Source organism: Calidris pugnax, unplaced genomic scaffold (assembly GCF_001431845.1).
Source record: "Calidris pugnax isolate Ruff unplaced genomic scaffold, ASM143184v1 scaffold211, whole genome shotgun sequence".
NCBI lineage: Eukaryota > Metazoa > Chordata > Aves > Charadriiformes > Scolopacidae > Calidris > Calidris pugnax.
Window position 1 is genome coordinate 9,172,335 of NW_015091083.1, and position 18,314 is coordinate 9,190,648.

At 39.9% G+C, this 18,314-nt stretch overlaps 1 protein-coding gene across 3 annotated transcripts in view; it reads right to left on the bottom strand.

Annotated features, from left to right (window-relative positions):
- Window positions 1-1,944: 1,944 nt before the first annotated feature.
- The window catches only part of LOC106897114 (apoptosis-stimulating of p53 protein 1-like), a 50,867-nt gene continuing 34,497 nt past the window's right edge, over window positions 1,945-18,314 (bottom strand). The window contains exons 7-17 of one of the 3 annotated variants that reach the window (XM_014957513.1): window positions 17,837-18,001; window positions 16,730-16,910; window positions 14,850-15,005; window positions 12,106-12,275; window positions 10,712-11,213; window positions 9,385-10,151; window positions 7,368-7,505; window positions 7,155-7,288; window positions 5,996-6,162; window positions 4,316-4,515; window positions 1,945-3,460 (exon numbers count right to left, since the gene is read on the bottom strand). In XM_014957513.1, coding sequence (XP_014812999.1) covers window positions 3,419-3,460; window positions 4,316-4,515; window positions 5,996-6,162; window positions 7,155-7,288; window positions 7,368-7,505; window positions 9,385-10,151; window positions 10,712-11,213; window positions 12,106-12,275; window positions 14,850-15,005; window positions 16,730-16,910; window positions 17,837-18,001 — 2,622 coding nt within the window. In that variant the 3' untranslated portion in view covers window positions 1,945-3,418. The remainder of the gene's footprint in view (window positions 3,461-4,315; window positions 4,516-5,995; window positions 6,163-7,154; window positions 7,289-7,367; window positions 7,506-9,384; window positions 10,152-10,711; window positions 11,214-12,105; window positions 12,276-14,849; window positions 15,006-16,729; window positions 16,911-17,836; window positions 18,002-18,314) is intronic. The other 2 variants (XM_014957515.1, XM_014957514.1) reach the window with 2 other exon arrangements.

The following is an 18,314-nucleotide window of genomic DNA, read 5'->3' on the forward strand; positions in this document are numbered from 1 at the left end:
AACCCCAGCGTTTAACTCGTGCTGAGCCCAGCACACTCAGCCTGTGTATTGCCCTGTGAGCTCAATTCAGCGCTTCCTCACTTGTTCTAATTCATCTTTCACAAGCAACTCCTACAGTACGGGGAGAACCCATATGTTTTGGATGAATTTAATGTCCTCCCCCTCCTGTTTTGTCTCCTCTGACAGGAGTTTAGCTCAGTTGTGAGTAACCCATCAGTGCAGTGAGGTTTTTCAGAGGTGCCAGTTTAACAGCACCTAAAAGGGCTTGTTGGTAGAGACCACGCAGCTGTTCCCATGGGAGGGGTTGGCTGATCCTGTAGGTGGAGACAAGTAGAACAGCTCAGGAAAACTGTGCAAGGGGGAGGCAGAAGAGGTAGGAGGAATATAGGACAGAATAACATGTTTCTGCATATGATCAGCCAGATTACCAAGATCTCAGACATAATATTACTGCTGACTTTTTCAAAGGCAGTTTTTATCAAAAGTGGTCACTTCTGACCAAGAAGAAACAAAAGTTGATCTAAAATCATCAGTGACCTCAGGTTGAATAGCTTCAAAAAATTACAGAATGCTATTAAATGCTTTAAACTAATGAAAAAAGCAGAGGAGGTGCTTAAAGCTTTGGGTTCATTAAAGGAAATGTTGGGGGCTTGGAAGGAGCTGAGGTGAAACTTCAGTTAATACAATGATGTTTTGTCTTCACGTTAGGCAACAAAACTTCTTTACGAGTCCCGGGACCAGTAAGACCAGCAAACTGTTGGCCGCTTAAGGGAAGCCACCAGACCTGGTGGAGCTGCCTCTCACTAATTCTACAGCTGGTGACATTTGCTGTTCTTGACCCTCTCATTCCCGTGTGGTTGGCTATAAAAGAACTGGCAAATGCAACGTGAGTATTTTTTTCAAACCATGAGTATTCACTATAGTGTGCAATATGTATACAATTAATGCTTTAAACAGCCTCACCTTTTAAGACTTTGTATATTTTGTTAAGCCTTTTATTGGCACTTAATATGAAAGTGACCTGCACTACAGCTAATGTACAGCACAACTTTTATAGTAACAATTCTATATCGTTTGCTACAGAAAGCAAACAAATGTGTATGTCTCTTCTGCAGAGAATAGCTTTTGGGTATAGATCTCAGGTTTTTCCCTCTATCCAAATGTTTAAAAATCAATGTACAATAATATCTGCCTTAGATATGATTTTATAGAATTCACTTGATTTTTAAAAGCATTTCATTTTAAATATTTCACCAAATAGCACCAAATTGGACTTACACGAACACGATCTTGAAACTTTCCTTCTGTAATAAATAAGCTTCCAGAATAATTTTTAGTTTTGTATTTTCTTTTTGGTAACAAGCTTTTGTTAATCTAACTGTAACGCTATCTGAAATTGTATACAATTTAATGTACAAATATGAATAAATTAATTCACTTATTTAAAAAAAAGAGCATAATGAAGTGATAATTTCACAATATATAACCTGTTTAATGATGGACACTGTGGTCTTGACTCTCTGAAGCTCTGAAACTCTTGACTTTTTATTTTTAATTTTAGTTCTAAGTGTTGTTAACGGGTTCAGCTTGGGCAGGATCCTCTGGCCACACGACTGAGCCAGGTGTGTGTCTGCTCTCCCTCTGCTGACGCTGGTAGAAGCCAAGTAAAGCAGCACCCAAGGCTGGGGTGGCCACCTGGGGGTGCAGGGCACCCTTTGAGAGCTTTTCTAGACAAGTACTAATTTGCCACAGCTGGAACATTGGGGTAAGAAGGTTCCATAATTGTTTGGCAAGTCATGTTTCTGTGCAGCTGGTAAAAGGAGGAGGAAACTGGAGTTAACAGATAAAATGCAGCAAGCTGGAATTAGTCTTTTTTTGTAGATTGTGACCAGAGGCTTGTCTGCTGTTGCTACCTCTTTAAAATAGTGGAGAATGCAGCCGCCGTGCCTTAGCAGTACTTTATTGTGCACATTTACATCTTCTCTGAATTAGTGTATCATAGGCTCTTGAAATCATCACATTCATGTAGCAAATTCTTCAACAATAATACCCTTTCACTTTTCACCACAATATATACAGTTAATGCTAACCTGTGGTAAAAGCAAGTTACAGCACTGCAGAAATGGATATATAAATTATACACAGAACTTGTACATGAAGAATTAATCAAATTGCATACTGTTAAATGGGAGAAAAATTACAAGAAACGTGGCTAAAACTTATAATGGGAAATTCAAAATATTCTTTTGGTATATAAAATCATGTACAATTAAAATTCCAGTGAAGTGCTTTGTATTTTCCTTGAAACGGCGATGTAGTGGGATAGGTTATTGCATAACTTGCCTTGGCAACAGATGGAGGCTGCCAAGAACCACAGAAACTGTCCTCAAATAAGCTATTGCCTTTCTCCAATCCTTTCCTCAACCTCGTTTCTCTCTTCTCCTTGACTTAGCATCTACCCCAGCCTCTTCCTACTTCTACCCAGTCCTTCCTAATTTTCTCCTAGACTGACTCAGGCTTCAAATGCCAGGGTGTAACCCTCACCCCACTCTCACCCTTCTCAACTATTGCACTTTCATCCACGCAGACGTACGGAATCCTTTAAGCTGCTGCTGCTGCAAGTTCAGTACTGGCTGTTCTGTCCACAAGGGACAAGCCCGGGCCGTTAGTAGGGGAACCTTTACATTAGCAGAGGTAACACTGGTGCCATAGGCTGAATAATAAGAAAATAAAACACCCAGTGAAATATTTGTGTAGGGGTTTTTGAGAAGTGTACAAATACTGTTTGTTTTGTTAGTTCTCTAGCTTGACTCTAAACGTAAATAATACTAGACTATGTAAAGCTTTTGTTGGGGTTGTCTAGACTAGGATTTAAGTGTACAGCACGTTACCCCTTAAAATCCTAGCCTTCGTAAAGCTTTGGTGGCTACTTAATTATGCATGTAATAGGTGAAGACCTCGTGACCTAGAACCCAAAGAGCTGAGCAGTAACGAGAACTCAACGTTCACTGGTATCGAACAGAATATCCAAAATCCTGACGTGGGACAGTGACTGTGGGGTCGGAGCAAAGGGGACAGCGTTACCTGCACCCCGTGAGCGACGCCTCTGAACATTGAACACAAGAAAGCTCCTACCATGGAACTTTAAAACACTGCTGGAGACGAGAGCTGGTGCAACACTGCAGGTAGCGGAGGTATCGCTCTCCTCATCAGTGGTGGGTCACATAAAAACCATCCTCTTTTACAAACTGCAGATCTTGAAAATCTCGGATGCTGTCCATTTAACGAGAGAAAGCACCATTAAAACTAAAGAGCATAGTTTTATTTCTCTGTGTGAAATGATCAAAAAATGATGGCTCCAGTGTATGTTTGAAGTTTCCAGTTACCAGCACGGAATCACACCGTTGTACAACTGAATTCAAGCGAGGGTTCGCTGCCTGGGTTTTATTCGTGGATATAACTGTAAAAACAGAATAAAAATTATTAGGCTTTGCATGGTGGGTACCAAGTTAAATATAAATCAATTCCGTTATAACCAAGGGGTGCTTATCAACAGGAATTGGGGGATGAAGTGTTTTTGGGGGTGAGGTTGTTGTTGGCTACAGCATGTTCTTAGGTAACTTCAGAAAAATGAAGCCAGAAGGAGCAGGGGTGCCAAGAGCTGACAAGAGCCCACAGCAGCAAAAGCGCTGCTCTGGAAATGACTCGGTTCATTTTGCTCAAGAGCCCAGACCAGACCAAAGGATACTTTAATGTGAATACAAGAATTTCCTGTCATGCTCCAGAGAGCTTATTTCCTGCTCTCTCAGGTTTTCCTACGCAGTTTGTCATCATCCCTGGTCTCTAGTGACAGCAGGGTCCCATTTGACTGAGAGCAGCATCAACAACTTGGCTAAAGTTGTCACCTTCAAGGCTTTTTTGCTGGTTTAAAATTTGTACATATCTATATGTTGCTTAACTTGGGCCAGGTATTAAAAACCTTCAAAAAAAACTTCCTAAAAAGCTTTTTGCTGCTCAGAGCCACTACACTTTAATCAGGGGCCCTATAGTTTAGCCAAGGGGGGAAAAAAGTCTTCAAGATTAAAGCATAAAATATATTAAACAAAATAATTAACAGCCCAGATCTCCCACCCACAGCCTCTCCTGTTGTTGGTGATGACAGAGGCCAGAGAGAATAAGGGTCATTTGCTTTGCAGCACTTCCTGCAGCGCATCCAGGTGATGCACAGAGGGATTCTGACCAAAGACCCATCTTCTGTTCCTACTGCAGAGGACATAAAAAGCAGAAAAGAGAGGGAAACTTCAAAAGAACTTACCCCCAGAAGGTTTTTAGGCACGTAGCCTTCCTTATCGTTGAGGCGGGCCCACCACCACTCCGTCTCGTTGTCGTCCTTGCGTCTCAGAATGGTGATGGCATCGCCCTCGTGGAACGACAGCTCATCGTTGTTCTGGGCTTCGTAGTCCCACAGGGCATACACCACTCCTTTATTCATCACCCCCAACTTCTCCTGCACTCCTGTTAACAGCAAATCAGAGAACCCACTCGATGGTAAAATATCCTATTTTCTCCTCTGAGACTTTTAGTATGGACGTGGTGGCCCAAAGAGTAGCCTTTCACTAGTAACATTTCATTAACAGTTGTCAGTGCTTCCATGATGAAATGCTTTCAGAAATTTAACTACATGATAAAAAACAAGTTTTATAAAATATTTAAAGCCAATTTAGAGCACAAGGTTTTTCTCTTATTATATATGCAATGGAAACTTTACAATCTTTTATTCAACTGAGGATAAAAATAGTTTTACAAATGTTTGAGCAAAGCAGCTTTACAGAACTGCTGCATTTTTCTCACGGGCCTTGCTTTCTACAGCAGCCTTAGCCAGTTACAGCTGAAGCCTTTGAAAACCTGCACTATGTCAGGTCTATAGACCATTAATGATGCTTATGTTCTCTCATGTAAATGAAAAATTTGTCTGCTCCATCAAGACACTTTCATGATAAAAAACAAGTTTTATAAAATATTTAAAGCCAATTTAGAGCACAAGGTTTTTCTCTTATTATATATGCAATGGAAACTTTACAATCTTTTATTCAACTGAGGATAAAAATAGTTTTACAAATGTTTGAGCAAAGCAGCTTTACAGAACTGCTGCATTTTTCTCACGGGCCTTGCTTTCTACAGCAGCCTTAGCCAGTTACAGCTGAAGCCTTTGAAAACCTGCACTATGTCAGGTCTATAGACCATTAATGATGCTTATGTTCTCTCATGTAAATGAAAAATTTGTCTGCTCCATCAAGACACTTTCTTGCCAAATGTATCTTAGTAACTGAATGCATCCTGCAAGTCAGTAATTCATAAAGGGTGTTTCTTCATGTTTGCTGCTAGGAATGGGTCCATCTGGAAGCTGGAGTATCTCTGTCAAGATGCTTGACAGCTCACTGTTACTGTCCAAACCTCTCTCTGGAAGCATTTCCTTGAAACTAAGCCAAATTAAAATGTCAGGCCTATAGACCCTTAATGATGCTTATGTTCTCTCAAGTAAATTAAAAATTTGTCTGCTCCATCAAGACACTTTCTTGCCAAATGTATCTTAGTAACTGAATGCATCCTGCAAGTCAGTAATTCATAAAGGGTGTTTCTTCATGTTTGCTGCTAGGAATGTGTCCATCTGGAAGCTGGAGTATCTCTGTCAAGATGCTTGACAGCTCACTGTTACTGTCCAAACCTCTCTGTGGAAGCATTTCCTTGAAACTAAGCCAAAGTAAACTGTAAAAATCTGTAAAAATAGAAGGACTTTGAAGTAACTCAGAGAAGGGCTATAAGCAACGTAATAATGAAAAGAATATTCTGTTGTTGGCATTTGGAAAGGAGAGGGAGGTGATGGACAGTATGGTCAAGTCTGAGCCTAAGCAGATGTTTCGTACAGATCAGAGACACAAAATGGGATGAATTTTAGAAAAGCTAAAAGGGTTTGTGAGGTTGTGTCACAGCTTACCATAGAGGAACTGGGAGCACTGAATGTAACCTTCTTCCATCTCCTCACACTTGTCTGCAGCTGTTTCGATATCGCTTATAGTTGAAGCAAAAATAGCCGCTCCGGATTCCACCAGCAGTTTACAGAGATGAACACTATTGCAAGAAGCAGCACAATGCAAAGGTGTCCTGAAATAAAGCAAAAATGTACACATGAAAGAAAAGAAACTTCCGGGAATCCCAACTATTTGGTCTTACTACAGCCATCTCATCTTATGTAGCCTGTCTATTTTTAAAGGAGATTGTTCTTTAGGATTATAGTATATGGATGCATTGTCCCAAACCTGTCAAGCAACTGGAGTGATTCCAGGATTTACCTGACTCCAGTAAAGGCCAAATATGATAAAAGAGATGTTAGCAAAAACATTGATTCTTTCCAGCTTACAAAGCTGCTGGGTATAAAAGAGTATTTTCTCCAAGATGAGGAAATTTGAAAGGTAAAAGGAAGGTGAGGGCTAAAGAGATCAGCCCAGCCAGGTTTCTACTCATATGGCTGGATTCTTTGACAACGCCAACATCTGAGGTGGGTTATATGAAGAAGAAACTTGCAGAAATTAACTTTTGTCATTTGTTATTTCTAGTTTAATTATTTCAGCACGTGGACAAGACATGCAACCGCACCACTAAGTGAAACCACAAGGCAGTGTATGATTTCAGTGTGCTCACACGTGATTCTAAATTTCAAGTGTGCATGGAAATGGTGTTTCTCCCAGACGTTGAGAACCTTGTAAAAGAGATGTTAGCAAAAACATTGATTCTTTCCAGCTTACAAAGCTGCTGGGTATAAAAGAGTATTTTCTCCAAGATGAGGAAATTTGAAAGGTAAAAGGAAGGTGAGGGCTAAAGAGATCAGCCCAGCCACATTTCTACCCATATGGCTGGATTCTTCAACAAGGCCAACATCTGAGGTGGGTTATATGAAGAAGAAACTTGCAGAAATTAACTTTTGTCATTTGTTATTTCTAGTTTAATTATTTCAGCACGTGGACAAGACATGCAACCGCACCACTAAGTGAAACCACAAGGCAGTGTATGATTTCAGTGTGCTCACACGTGATTCTAAATTTCAAGTGTGCATGGAAATGGTGTTTCTCCCAGACGTTGAGAACCTTGACACTCACCACCCATCGCTATCTGCCGCGTTCACGTTTACACCGAAATCCAGCAGGAACTTGACGATGTGGTGATGCCCAGCGCACACTGCGTTATGCAGAGGTGTGATTCCTTCATCATTTGGTTTACTGGGATCATCAACCTATGGAAAACATGAGAAAGTTCAGCACTTTTCCGCCCCCCCCTTTTCTAACTGTTTAAAGAGTTGTTGGGGAGCTCACCTCGTATATGATCCGTTGTACGAGATCGAATTCTCCCTCTAAAGAAGCGTCCAGGAGGAGGGCCAGGGGATTGAACTTCACTCTCAAACCGTGGCCTGTTCTTTCTGAGTTGGGTTTCTTCAAGTTGGTGCGTTTTGTCTGAGTAGAGATGAAGGTTGGAAGGTGTCATTTCAGGGTGTATAAATACTACAAATTATTCAGTTAGTACTTTTAAACTAGATTAAGGATCCGGTCCTCCTTAAAAAGTAATTCAGGCTATACAAATGTTTCTATTATAAAAAGTCTCTAAATAAAAGGCTTGATATCTTACTATATCTTGGTCAGTTAAAAATAGAAAAAAGCATGTCAATATGATGTAGGGGCTTCTAATTAAAGGCAGTGAATCCAAAGAACAAAGTATTTAAGTCCATGGGTTTTGAGCACCATGATCTTAATTGTGTCTAACACGAGCTGAGTGTGTTTCTGGTGGATCAGCTGAGCCACCATCAGAACTTCTGCTGAGACTCAAAAGCCCCACACAATTCAGCCCCAGTGTCAGTCCCACTCAGAGGAGTCTCTGCCTTGCATTAGCAGAAGTAGCTGCTGTTGGTCGGCACCGACAAGTCACGAGTTTTGCTGTGGGAAAGAAAAGTACAGAACACAAAGCTATTTTATGTGACCTTCTAGCTGGCGTTATCTGAAGGAGCATTCTCAAGATCCAGAACACATTTAAATGTGTTTGGAGAATATTCTGAATCATTCACATGTGTCTTTGTCACTTTCCAGAGAAAAAAAACCAATCTATTATTAATTACAGCTTTTACAGAGCACTTTCAGTCTCTGGCACTGCAAGATCTGTTTTCATTTACGCTCCTATTTTGTATAACTATTTCAGTTTGGCAAATAAGCCTCTCACAGCATGAGTAATATCCGTTGCTCGCGTATTCCATTCTCCCAGAAGCATCCTGGCCCACTTTTGCTCACAGAAAATGGATACAAGGCCCTGTGCACACTCCAGTCTGACTGTCAGGGGAATGCAAGGTCCCCACGTGAATTGAAAAGTGACCTATTTGAAACCAATGCTGAAGTGAGTCATACCAACAACTAAGAATAAAATCCAGTTCTCTCCTTATTTTCAATTCTCCATTCTGTAGCAACACAGGATGGTTTTAAATTGGAAGACGAGAGATTGAGATCAGATACTAGAAAGAAATTCTTTCCTGTGAGGGTGGTGAGGCACTGGAACAAGTTGCCCAGACAAGTTCTGGACACCCCATCCCTGGAGGGGTTCAAGGCCAGGCTGGATGGGGCTTTGAGCAACCTGGTCTGGTGGGAGGTGTCCCTGCCCATGGCAGGGGGTTGAAACTCAATGATCTTTAAGGTGCCTTCCAACCCAAACCATTCTGTGACTCTATATGCTGTAGGATTTTGGTAATGACAAGTATTGAAAAGATTTAGGCGCAGCCGGAGAAGGGACTTGGAAAGCAATTCAAATTATGTGACAAGCCCATTCGAAAAATATTTCAGTTGAAACAAGTCATCTGTGGAGCTGTTTGTGTGTCAGCCCTGGTCCTGCATCTCTCTGCGGCGAGGGGAAAAGGAGTGCACTCCTCCCAGAAGAGTTATTTCAGCTCACTTGCAAATTGGAAAGCTTCCTGCTGACACAGCTTGCCCTTAGTTTCATACAAATAGTTATCTTTGTAAGCCCGGGGAAGCAAAAAAAGTAATTTTTATGGAACCTCAGATTCTAGAATTAGTTCTACACCAAGAGCATATCCCAAAAGAACTTCTACAACCTAAAGTACATACACACCATCCTGCTGCCTTCGTGCATGTTTTCTGTATTAAACAGCTACAGTAGTAAGGAAACAAATCCATCAGAATTCTCCTTGAAGCCCCCTGGTTTTCTTTTCTTTTAGTATCATGAAACTTGAAGTGCAGACATACCATTTAGCATAAGCTTACCATCTTCCCGTGATGCTTAAGCACACAGCTAATGCTATAGGTCACAAAACTGGCTTTTTGCTTTGTTACTTACTGGAGGAAGTGGAGGAGGAAGCGCGGGTGGCAAAGGAGCTTCCTCTTCTACTGGAGAGCTGACCTCCGGCGTGGGACTGGGTGACTGCTCAGTAGAAGGAACTATAGCAAGATTGTTGTTGTTATCTTCAGTTGTCTCAGACGTTTGATTTGTGGTTTCAGTGCTGATCAGTTCCTCGGTAGCAGGAGAAGGTAATTCATTATCATTGGCATCTGACGAAGGGGGCGGCTCATCAGGAAGAGGAACAGTAGGTTGCACGGAAATAGGTTCTTCAATATTGCCATTGGTACTAGCGTTCCCGTTATCAACGTCAGCCAAGATGCCTATGAAGTCCTGGGGGTTGCTGGGCTGATAAAAAGGAGCACTTTCTATTCCTCCAGCAAGAGTATTAAAGCGCTGATACAATAATTTTTGTATATTTGGTCCACTTGGGCCTTCTGGTTCAGTGATAGAACTCCGCTTCTTTAATGGCCTAGGAGCGTTGGCCAATTTTCTTCGTAGAGCTTCAAGGTCAGCATCGCTTTGATACCGTAGGGGAGAATGCACAATAGGGGTGAGCTTCGTAGGACTGAGAGGACGAGGAATGTTCTCCACGTTGCTGTTTTCACTGGGTGGTGGAGCGTTTTCCAGCTCTTGATCTTTTTCAGAGACCTCGGTCTGAGGCTGAGGTTGTGGCTGTGAGGGAGTCTGGGCAGGTAAAGAGCCATGAAGGAACGGCAAGGGTGAGGGAGAAGTCGAACCAGATTGTAACACGGGTTTTCCATAAACTGAAGAAAAGAAAGATGGAAAACAAGTGAAGAATTGTTCTCAAGTTACGTAACAAAATATTTGCAAATAAACCATGTCTAGCTCTGTTGCTACTACTAATGCAGACAGAAAAAGAGAAAAAAAAAAATTCAAATTAATTATACTGGTACCTATCCAAACAGAAATAAATACTTACCTGTTGGTGATGGTGGTGCTTCTTACAGTTATAAACTACAAGTAACTCTCAAAATGTTTTTACTCTTTCATGAGGAAACAGTAAGATTTCTCTCATCTCTAGACACAGTTTTTTCAACTTGTTTCTGAAAGTATTGGTAAAGTATCCAGACTGTATTGTTCTAATTCTGTTTTGTTTTAAAGTAAAGGTAACTGAATGTAAACCTATTTATCACCCCAAAAATATATGGGATCATTTTTCTGCCATGCTGCACACATAGAAATATCTTTCCTCTTCTCACAGATTTAGACGGAGTTTTTCATTCTGATACGGAAAGTAAACTAAGCCCAATAAGTAGATCTTAACAGTCTATTTCAAAGGAAAAAAAAGCAAAATATATTCTACCTGCTTTTACCGACTTATTTAACGTATTGTATACAGCTTGTTGATAGTTCTTTGGTGGCGTTGCTTGCTGAAGATACATGGAGTAGATGGAACTGGAGTTGACTGTCTGTGGCCCTTTTCTGGGAGACTGAGGTCTTGATCCTTTATCAGCTAGAAAAGGCCTGATTGCCACAGTCAGAGGGAGTTCTGGCCTGCCCTCTCCTCCAGGAAACAAGGGGGGGCCGGAAGGTTGGTACGTGGGGCTGGGGGGTACGGAAATTCTCTGCTGGATCTGTTGGGAAGAGCTGGGCTGATGCACGTTGCTTGGTGGCGGGAGCGGAACGGGTCTTTGCCGATTGGAGATACTGGTGCCAGGCCTGGGCAGGCTCCCGTCCTTCCTTCTCTCCAGAGAATTTGTAGACCCCGTTCCCAAGGGAACTGGACTTGGATAGGTCCCATAGTTTTGAGGCAACTGCTTGCTTACACCAGGAACCGTTGGTGGCACCTTCCCCAGGTCTAGACCCTATGAAAGAATAATAAAAACCATTTAACTAAAAAAAAAAAATACTCGTGAGCAAGAATATTCCTCATTCAACAAAACATAATAATCATCTTGTGTGACAGCAAAGGAGTTAATATAAAAAAATTTGTTTTCCTTAATCACTAGACATGATTCTACCTGAATTTATCACAAGACCTCATCATACATTAGACAGAGGCCACTGTTTAAAGGCATCTTCAGCTATACTACATTAATACGAATCCAAAACTATTTGCATACTTTCAAAGCCTGAATAACTTGTTCTGGATCTCAGTATCTCATTGATGATGTATTTGATAACATATAGTGTGATAACACTGTTTACCAAAATACATTGATGATGTATTTGATAATATATAGTGTGATAACACTGTTTACCAAAATACTTAAAAAAAAAGGTTCTTATTCTTTAAAGATTACAGTCTTAAAGAATTCACAAGGTACCAGAACACCACCACCAACGGACTCACTCAAGGACAGATTTAATGACTTATTTTGTGATATTTTTGTGAGAAAAAGAGCACATTGAAAAATTATAATCTACATGAAGGAAAAAGAGTAACAAAGCTTTGGATTAGAAAAGTAGAAAGGTGGTGGAGATGATTAGGAGAAGCAAAGGGAGAGCAAAGGGGAAACCAGATACGTGAAAGAACAGGAAGTAATACAAACTGCTGAAGTTGAAAACAGAAAATATCGTAACGTGGTAGGAACAGAAAGGAACAGGAGGAATACAATGGTAATTTTCTTTATTTTCTGAAATAATTATCAGCAGGGAAACTGAATGTCTGTGTAACTGAAGCGAGTTCAGCTACGGAATCAAAGGTTCCTGATTTCAGCACAGCAGATCTATAAGAATATCACAGATGACACCCACCAGCTTATCAGTGCTTCCTAACACGGCGGTTGGCAGAGGCTGGCTGGATATAGTGCCTTGTTTTAAAGCAGTGTCCATGCTTGATTCTTTCCAGTCTGTGTTGGAGATCTGAGGGGGTTTCACCACAGGGGTTGAGCTCTGCTTGAGTATCGGCCAGTTCCCGTCATTAGCTTTAAAACAGACAAAACCACTACGTTTAAGATAATCCACAGCACCGCTATGAACAGGCAAAACACCATGTGAAATGGAATAGCTTAGATTAGAACAGGATTCATTTGATTCCAGAAATGAGATAAATCACTATTAATGATTCAGAAATCAATAGTGAAAGCATATAATCACTGCATATAATATGCTGTTCATAACCCTTCTAATTGTATTGAAAATTTCTGCAGGAAAAAAAGATGGTTTGAGCGCTGCATATTCTGCTATTAGAAGGCAAACAAGCTCAGAACAAAAATGCTTACAGAACCACTTCATCAATACAGTCCTTTTGGTACTATGCAGAGATGCTGCCAAATGATGCCAAGTGTTAAGTCTACGTAAGCTCCGAGTGGACCAACTCCAAATTTAAACTATGGTTATTAAATTCACTCACAACAGGATGTAAAAAGTCATTTGAACAAGTGGCTGGAACAAAAGCCCACATTCCTTTGCTGGAAGTGGCGCTTAACTTACCTTTTGTTCTTCCTCACCTGATTAGAATTGCCCCAGAGATTTAATTGTAAATAATTTTATGAAGTCAACAGATGACTTCACCTCACAGTGTCAAGATACAAGTCATGGGCTTTTATCTTCATCGTATGCACATAAACTGAGGCAACAAATCCTTAAAGAAGTTCTAGATGCATTGATACTTTATTAATTGTGTGAATCTATTTAGTTTCTGTTCTCTAAGTAAGCAAGAGGGTTTAAATAGCCTGATAACTGCATCTGTTTTATAGTAACTAAATGAATCTCTGGTTAGATCCTAAGGCTTTGATTTACCATTAAAAGATTAAACTTCAGGTTTCTCTTACTCTAAGGAGATGTGAGATTATTTAAGGCCAGGCTGGACGGGGCTTTGAGCAACCTGGTCTGGTGGGAGGTGTCCCTGCCCAGGGCAGGGGGTTGGAACTTGATGATCTTTAAGGTCCCTTCCAATTCCAACCATTCTATGATTCTGTGATTCTCCTTCCCTGTTGCCTGTAATTATCTTGGCAGAACACTTAGGATCAGTAAAGATGATGCGTAACTAACTTCACTGGAGGATAAAAACTAGAATGGAGGGGTGTGTGGCATGTTAACACTTCCATACTTTTACACTGAGAATATAGTACATCATCCAGAAATCACTTTTCACACTTCCAAACTGCCAGGAAGTAACGTAACCCAGCTTTAGAACTCACATCCAAGAACTGGACAGGTTGAGTTTTCTGCTTTTGGTTTTAATCACCTGGTTATTGAGAGCAACACTAGAAGAAATGACTGTCTAAACACTTCAACCCTAAATAATGGCAAATTTTCCAAGTATGCACTGAATTAACGTTTACCTTACAAAATTCACAGGATGTTCCATAACTTCAGTGAGGTTATGGTTCAGTAAAATTTTTGTTTTGAAGATTAGTAAAAGGTGTTAGAACAGATTCACGCTAAACATGAAAGCATCTTTACCTTAAGTTTAGCGATTAAGAAAGCACTTACAGAAACAGCAGCAAAAATCCCGAAGAATTTAATTATCTTACCTGCAAATACATGCCCACACTCTTCTATTAGAAAGATAATTACACAAAAATTTTTTGTAATCCTTTGAATTCCAAACGTTAGCCAGTTCATCCCCAGATTCTGAGATAACAGGAAGCAAATTCAAACTCTCCTCTCTCTAACTTCTCTGATTCATTCTACTTACACAAACAACAGGATGTCCCTGTTCCCACCTTGGTGTCCTGGTTCATTCCCAAATTCTGAGATAACAGTGGAAGCAAATTCAAACTGTCTCTCCTCTCTCTAACTTCTCTGTTTCATTCTACTTACACAAACATCAGGATGTCCCTGTTCCCACCTTGGTGTCCTTCACATTACAGGACTGCAAACGCCAGGGCCAGCCCTAAAAGGAGGCAGCCCAACAGCATCTGCCTTCTGCTCTCTTGGGTTAGATGGGAGAGGTCCCGCACGCTCTTGCCCACATATAAATAAGACAGTGACATGCAGACACAAAAGGGTTTGAACATTTTCTGATTTTACCTAAAAAATTTGGGAGGTTTGGATCCAGGATACTTACTGTGGCAACTGAGGCACAAACCAAGTGTAACATTTTTGTCCAGTGGACGTCAGCGAGATTCTTGGACACAGTGAGCTTTTTATCCCAACTCTGGGGCCAGTGCAACATGGAAACTCAAAGTTTCCCCACAAAGTAACTCAAGCTAAACCTTATATGTAATACAACTATCTAATCTGAGACAGACTAAAACATGCTTTGGTGATTACCGTGAATTTTCTAATAACAACTAGAAGATGTCAAGGCTTTTCAATCAAGAAAACTCATCCCTAGTACACTACTCCAGGGATGAATTCGCTGCAAATCTGTCTCCTTCAGAGATGAAAAGCAACTTCTCCACAATTTTACATTTCAACAGCATCTTCTGCATGCCAGACCACAGCGCAAGTTCTCCAGATGCTGTTTAATATGCATCTGTCTGCAAGAGCTCAGATGACCATATTAAAAGCTGAGTTCTTAGCTAGCCAGAGATCTTCTACGGACTCACAGTGCTGGGTGTCAAAGAGAGTAGGTGCCAGGCGGATGACATTGTGAACAGCAGACTGAAGAGAAGTGGGAGGTGACAGAATAGGATCCGCTATTATGTCTAAATCAGAAACCTTCCAGGTGTCTGGAGATTTTTTCACACACCCACAGTCTGTCTCTACCGGACACACCGAGGCAGATCCAGTTACACAGAAAAAAAAAAAAACAGAAAGAAAAAAAAGTGGTGGAAAAATTATAACAATGACAATGGAGAAATTAGAACAGGAACACTCAGACAATGAGAAATAAAAGCACGACAATTGAAAAAAAATTCTCAATTTCTTTTCTTCCTGGGAGCATATAAACTTCTCCTCACATAAATCCATCTTACAGGATTTTATTCAAGTACATTCAGAGCAATAAATACAAACTCAGTCCCAAGGTAAAATAATTACTGTCATAGAATCAAAAAGTTATCATTCAGAGATCTTGTAGCCTCCTGAAATAGGTCTACAAGTGGGTATAGAGATCTTCCAAGGCTGATATTTACAAAATAGCCAATTATTTTTAGCTGGTGAACTTAAAAGTTATGAGCTGTTGTTTCCCATGTGTGGAAGAGGAATTCACATGTTTGAAAACAAAACTGTTGCACATCTGTCACTTCACCCTGCAATTAAGTCACTCCATAAATCTTAACGATTTTTCTATAAACCCACAGCAAAGGGGTTTTGTGCAGCCTTTGAATTAAACTCGAGGTAGTGTTAAATCACTGGTATCGATGGAAAAGGCTGGGGTTTTTTTTAAGTTCTCTTTGGACAGTTTCACTTCCTGATCTTGGGGGTTTTTTTGGAGGGGGCATTTCTGTCATTCTTTCCTACGGAGAAGTTCTGACTGTCTTTATTCTGTACCTTCCTCCCCACGTGGAAGCAAGCTGGATGGTTTGCTGAAGTATTCAGTTTTAAGTACTGCAATGTAGGTAAAGATTGCAAAAGCTTTTCTCTAGCGGTCATTGATAATCTTATTTTTAGATCCCTCCTAGGAGACCAGGTAAACTAAGTCCTCTGGTTTGACCCATGGGATCACGCATTTTCATTTGTATTATGCACATTTTCCTAGCTAACCATTTCTTAAAAATTCTGTTTTTTCTAAGATGTGAGCAGAGAGCTGAACTTTGCCAGAATGAGAACTTAAGGCACAAATATCATGACCTGCTTCCTTCAGTCTCTAATGTAAATTAAATGTAGATGGAATTATTAATTATGGGAGACACAGGAGCCAATTTTGTAAATCAAGGTCTGGGGAACACTCTGGAGAGGCAGCTCCTGCACTCGTGAAGGTGGAAACAAGTAAACAGCATCAATGCTGAGGTTATTCATTTTCAGAAATGCTTCAAGCACCACAAATTCTCATATCTCAGCTGGAACAAAAACCTCCCATAGTTTTTATTCTCTTTTCCTATTTAGTCTCCATCTGAGAAGTAATATTATTTTCACTTGTTCACTAGCTTTGTTTTACTTGAGGAAAAGCAACACACTGTAAACAGTTGTTTAAAATACAGCCTGCCACAAAGTTGATGCCATTATTATATTTACACACACAAACTAATTCAAAAGCTATTAAATACAGAATTTGTAAAGGAACATGTGCTCCTTTTACCAGTGCACCAGCTAGTAAAATTTCAAAGAAAACACTCAGTCTCCCCAGAAAAATTCATGGAAAGAGGCAAATACACTTCATATCAAATGACTCCTGTCTAATTCACAGAAGGGTATCAAGACATCTAAAGCTTGCCTCTTCCCCTGCAGAGATCATGGCAACACTGGGTGCCTTAAGATTGCTCCTTTTCTTTATTAATCCTTTCCAAACCCTGTGTATTAATAAACACCACACTTAAGTGCTTACCAGATTTTGATCTTCCGTGCGATGAGCTAGAAGCAATGGTGAGAGACTGTGGTTTAACTGGATCTACTGGTACAGCGTAAGTGCCAGCACTTGGAACTTGGATGTAAGGTCCTACTGCTGCCACCCTTCCTGAAGCGCTCAAGGATGACTGGGGTGAAGAAGTTCCATTAATACGATTCAACTAAAAAAAGAATAAATCAAATTGAAACATGAACTTCCATTTAAGCTAGGCATTTGTCCACAAACAGGAGGTCTAAATGTAATTATCTAGAACCATGCACTGTAGCTAAGATACCTCAGTAATTAATTTATCATACTCAGTGCTTCTATCACAAAAAGGAGTAGAAAGTATGAATTTTATTCCCTAAAATCAACACCTAAAAAACTGAAATTCCTCAGCCGCAGCACACACATTTCTTGTAGAAACCTTTATCTGTGTAAGATCTCTTTCATTGTGCCTTTCTTGGGCAAACGGACTGAGTCCTTAAATAATCAAATATCTATTGGGTTTTTTTAAAAGCAATACCTTCAGCTAGGAAGTTTCTTGTGGAAACCTTTATCTGTGTCCTGATTCCTTAAAGAATCAAATATTTGTGGGTTTTTTTTAAAAGCAATACCTTCAGCTAGGAATATGTATAGAAAGCCAGAATTGATCTCTCTAGTCCTTAGATAAATGGGTCTACTGTGCAACTGTTTTCTTTTCAAAATTCCAGACAACCATTAAGACTAACTTTATCAGATCATTTATATTTTTATCAGTTTTCCATATTGGAATATCAATATTTTATGAAACCCAAACTTTTCATGCTTTCATGCTTTGAAGTGCAGAACATAATCACACTTTCCTCCCTAGAAATATAAGCTACTATAATTCTTAATTCTTAATAATTCATATAGTATGGTTTGCGCCATAAAGAAAGAGAAAAAATATTCTAAGAGTTTTCTGATATCTATGGAAAACATTAAAAAAGTTCTAAGAAACTTGCTACTTTTAAAAAGGGTTCTTTAGATGTAATTCTATGGCTCAGCTGGAAAAAAGTGAGATCTATGTAGTTTTTATAGGCTCTTGATAAACTAAAGTGTGGCCCTTTTAACAGTTTATCTTACAGGAATGTTTTCTTTTTGACGTGCCTCAACTTTTTTCTTGTACAGTCGTTCACGAAGCTCATTGATTCTCTTGTCCATCATGGCCACCTCCATGTTGCGTTTGTTTAAGAGTTCTTTCTGCTGCTGAAGCTTGGAGTTCTGCTCCTGGTTAAGCCTGTTACGGATCTTCAAAACAAAAAAAAGGGAGCACTGTGTGAATATACTGCAGCTAAAGTGCACTGTATAGTGCAGTGAATACAGCGCAGCTTGTATTTTTGATGATTCTGATAAATTGTTATTTAATTCTTACGTATTTTGTTTATTCACACCAGACATTATAGCTCTATTTTCACATTATATTTTAAATTTACTACTGTCTGGTCATGTCTCCAAGATGACATCTAAGTGAGCTTGCTGCACCCAGTTCTTTGTAAAATAGAAAAGTATCAAAATGAATTTAAATTTTTTTTTTTCAAGAGAGAGAAAACAAATACTAGAT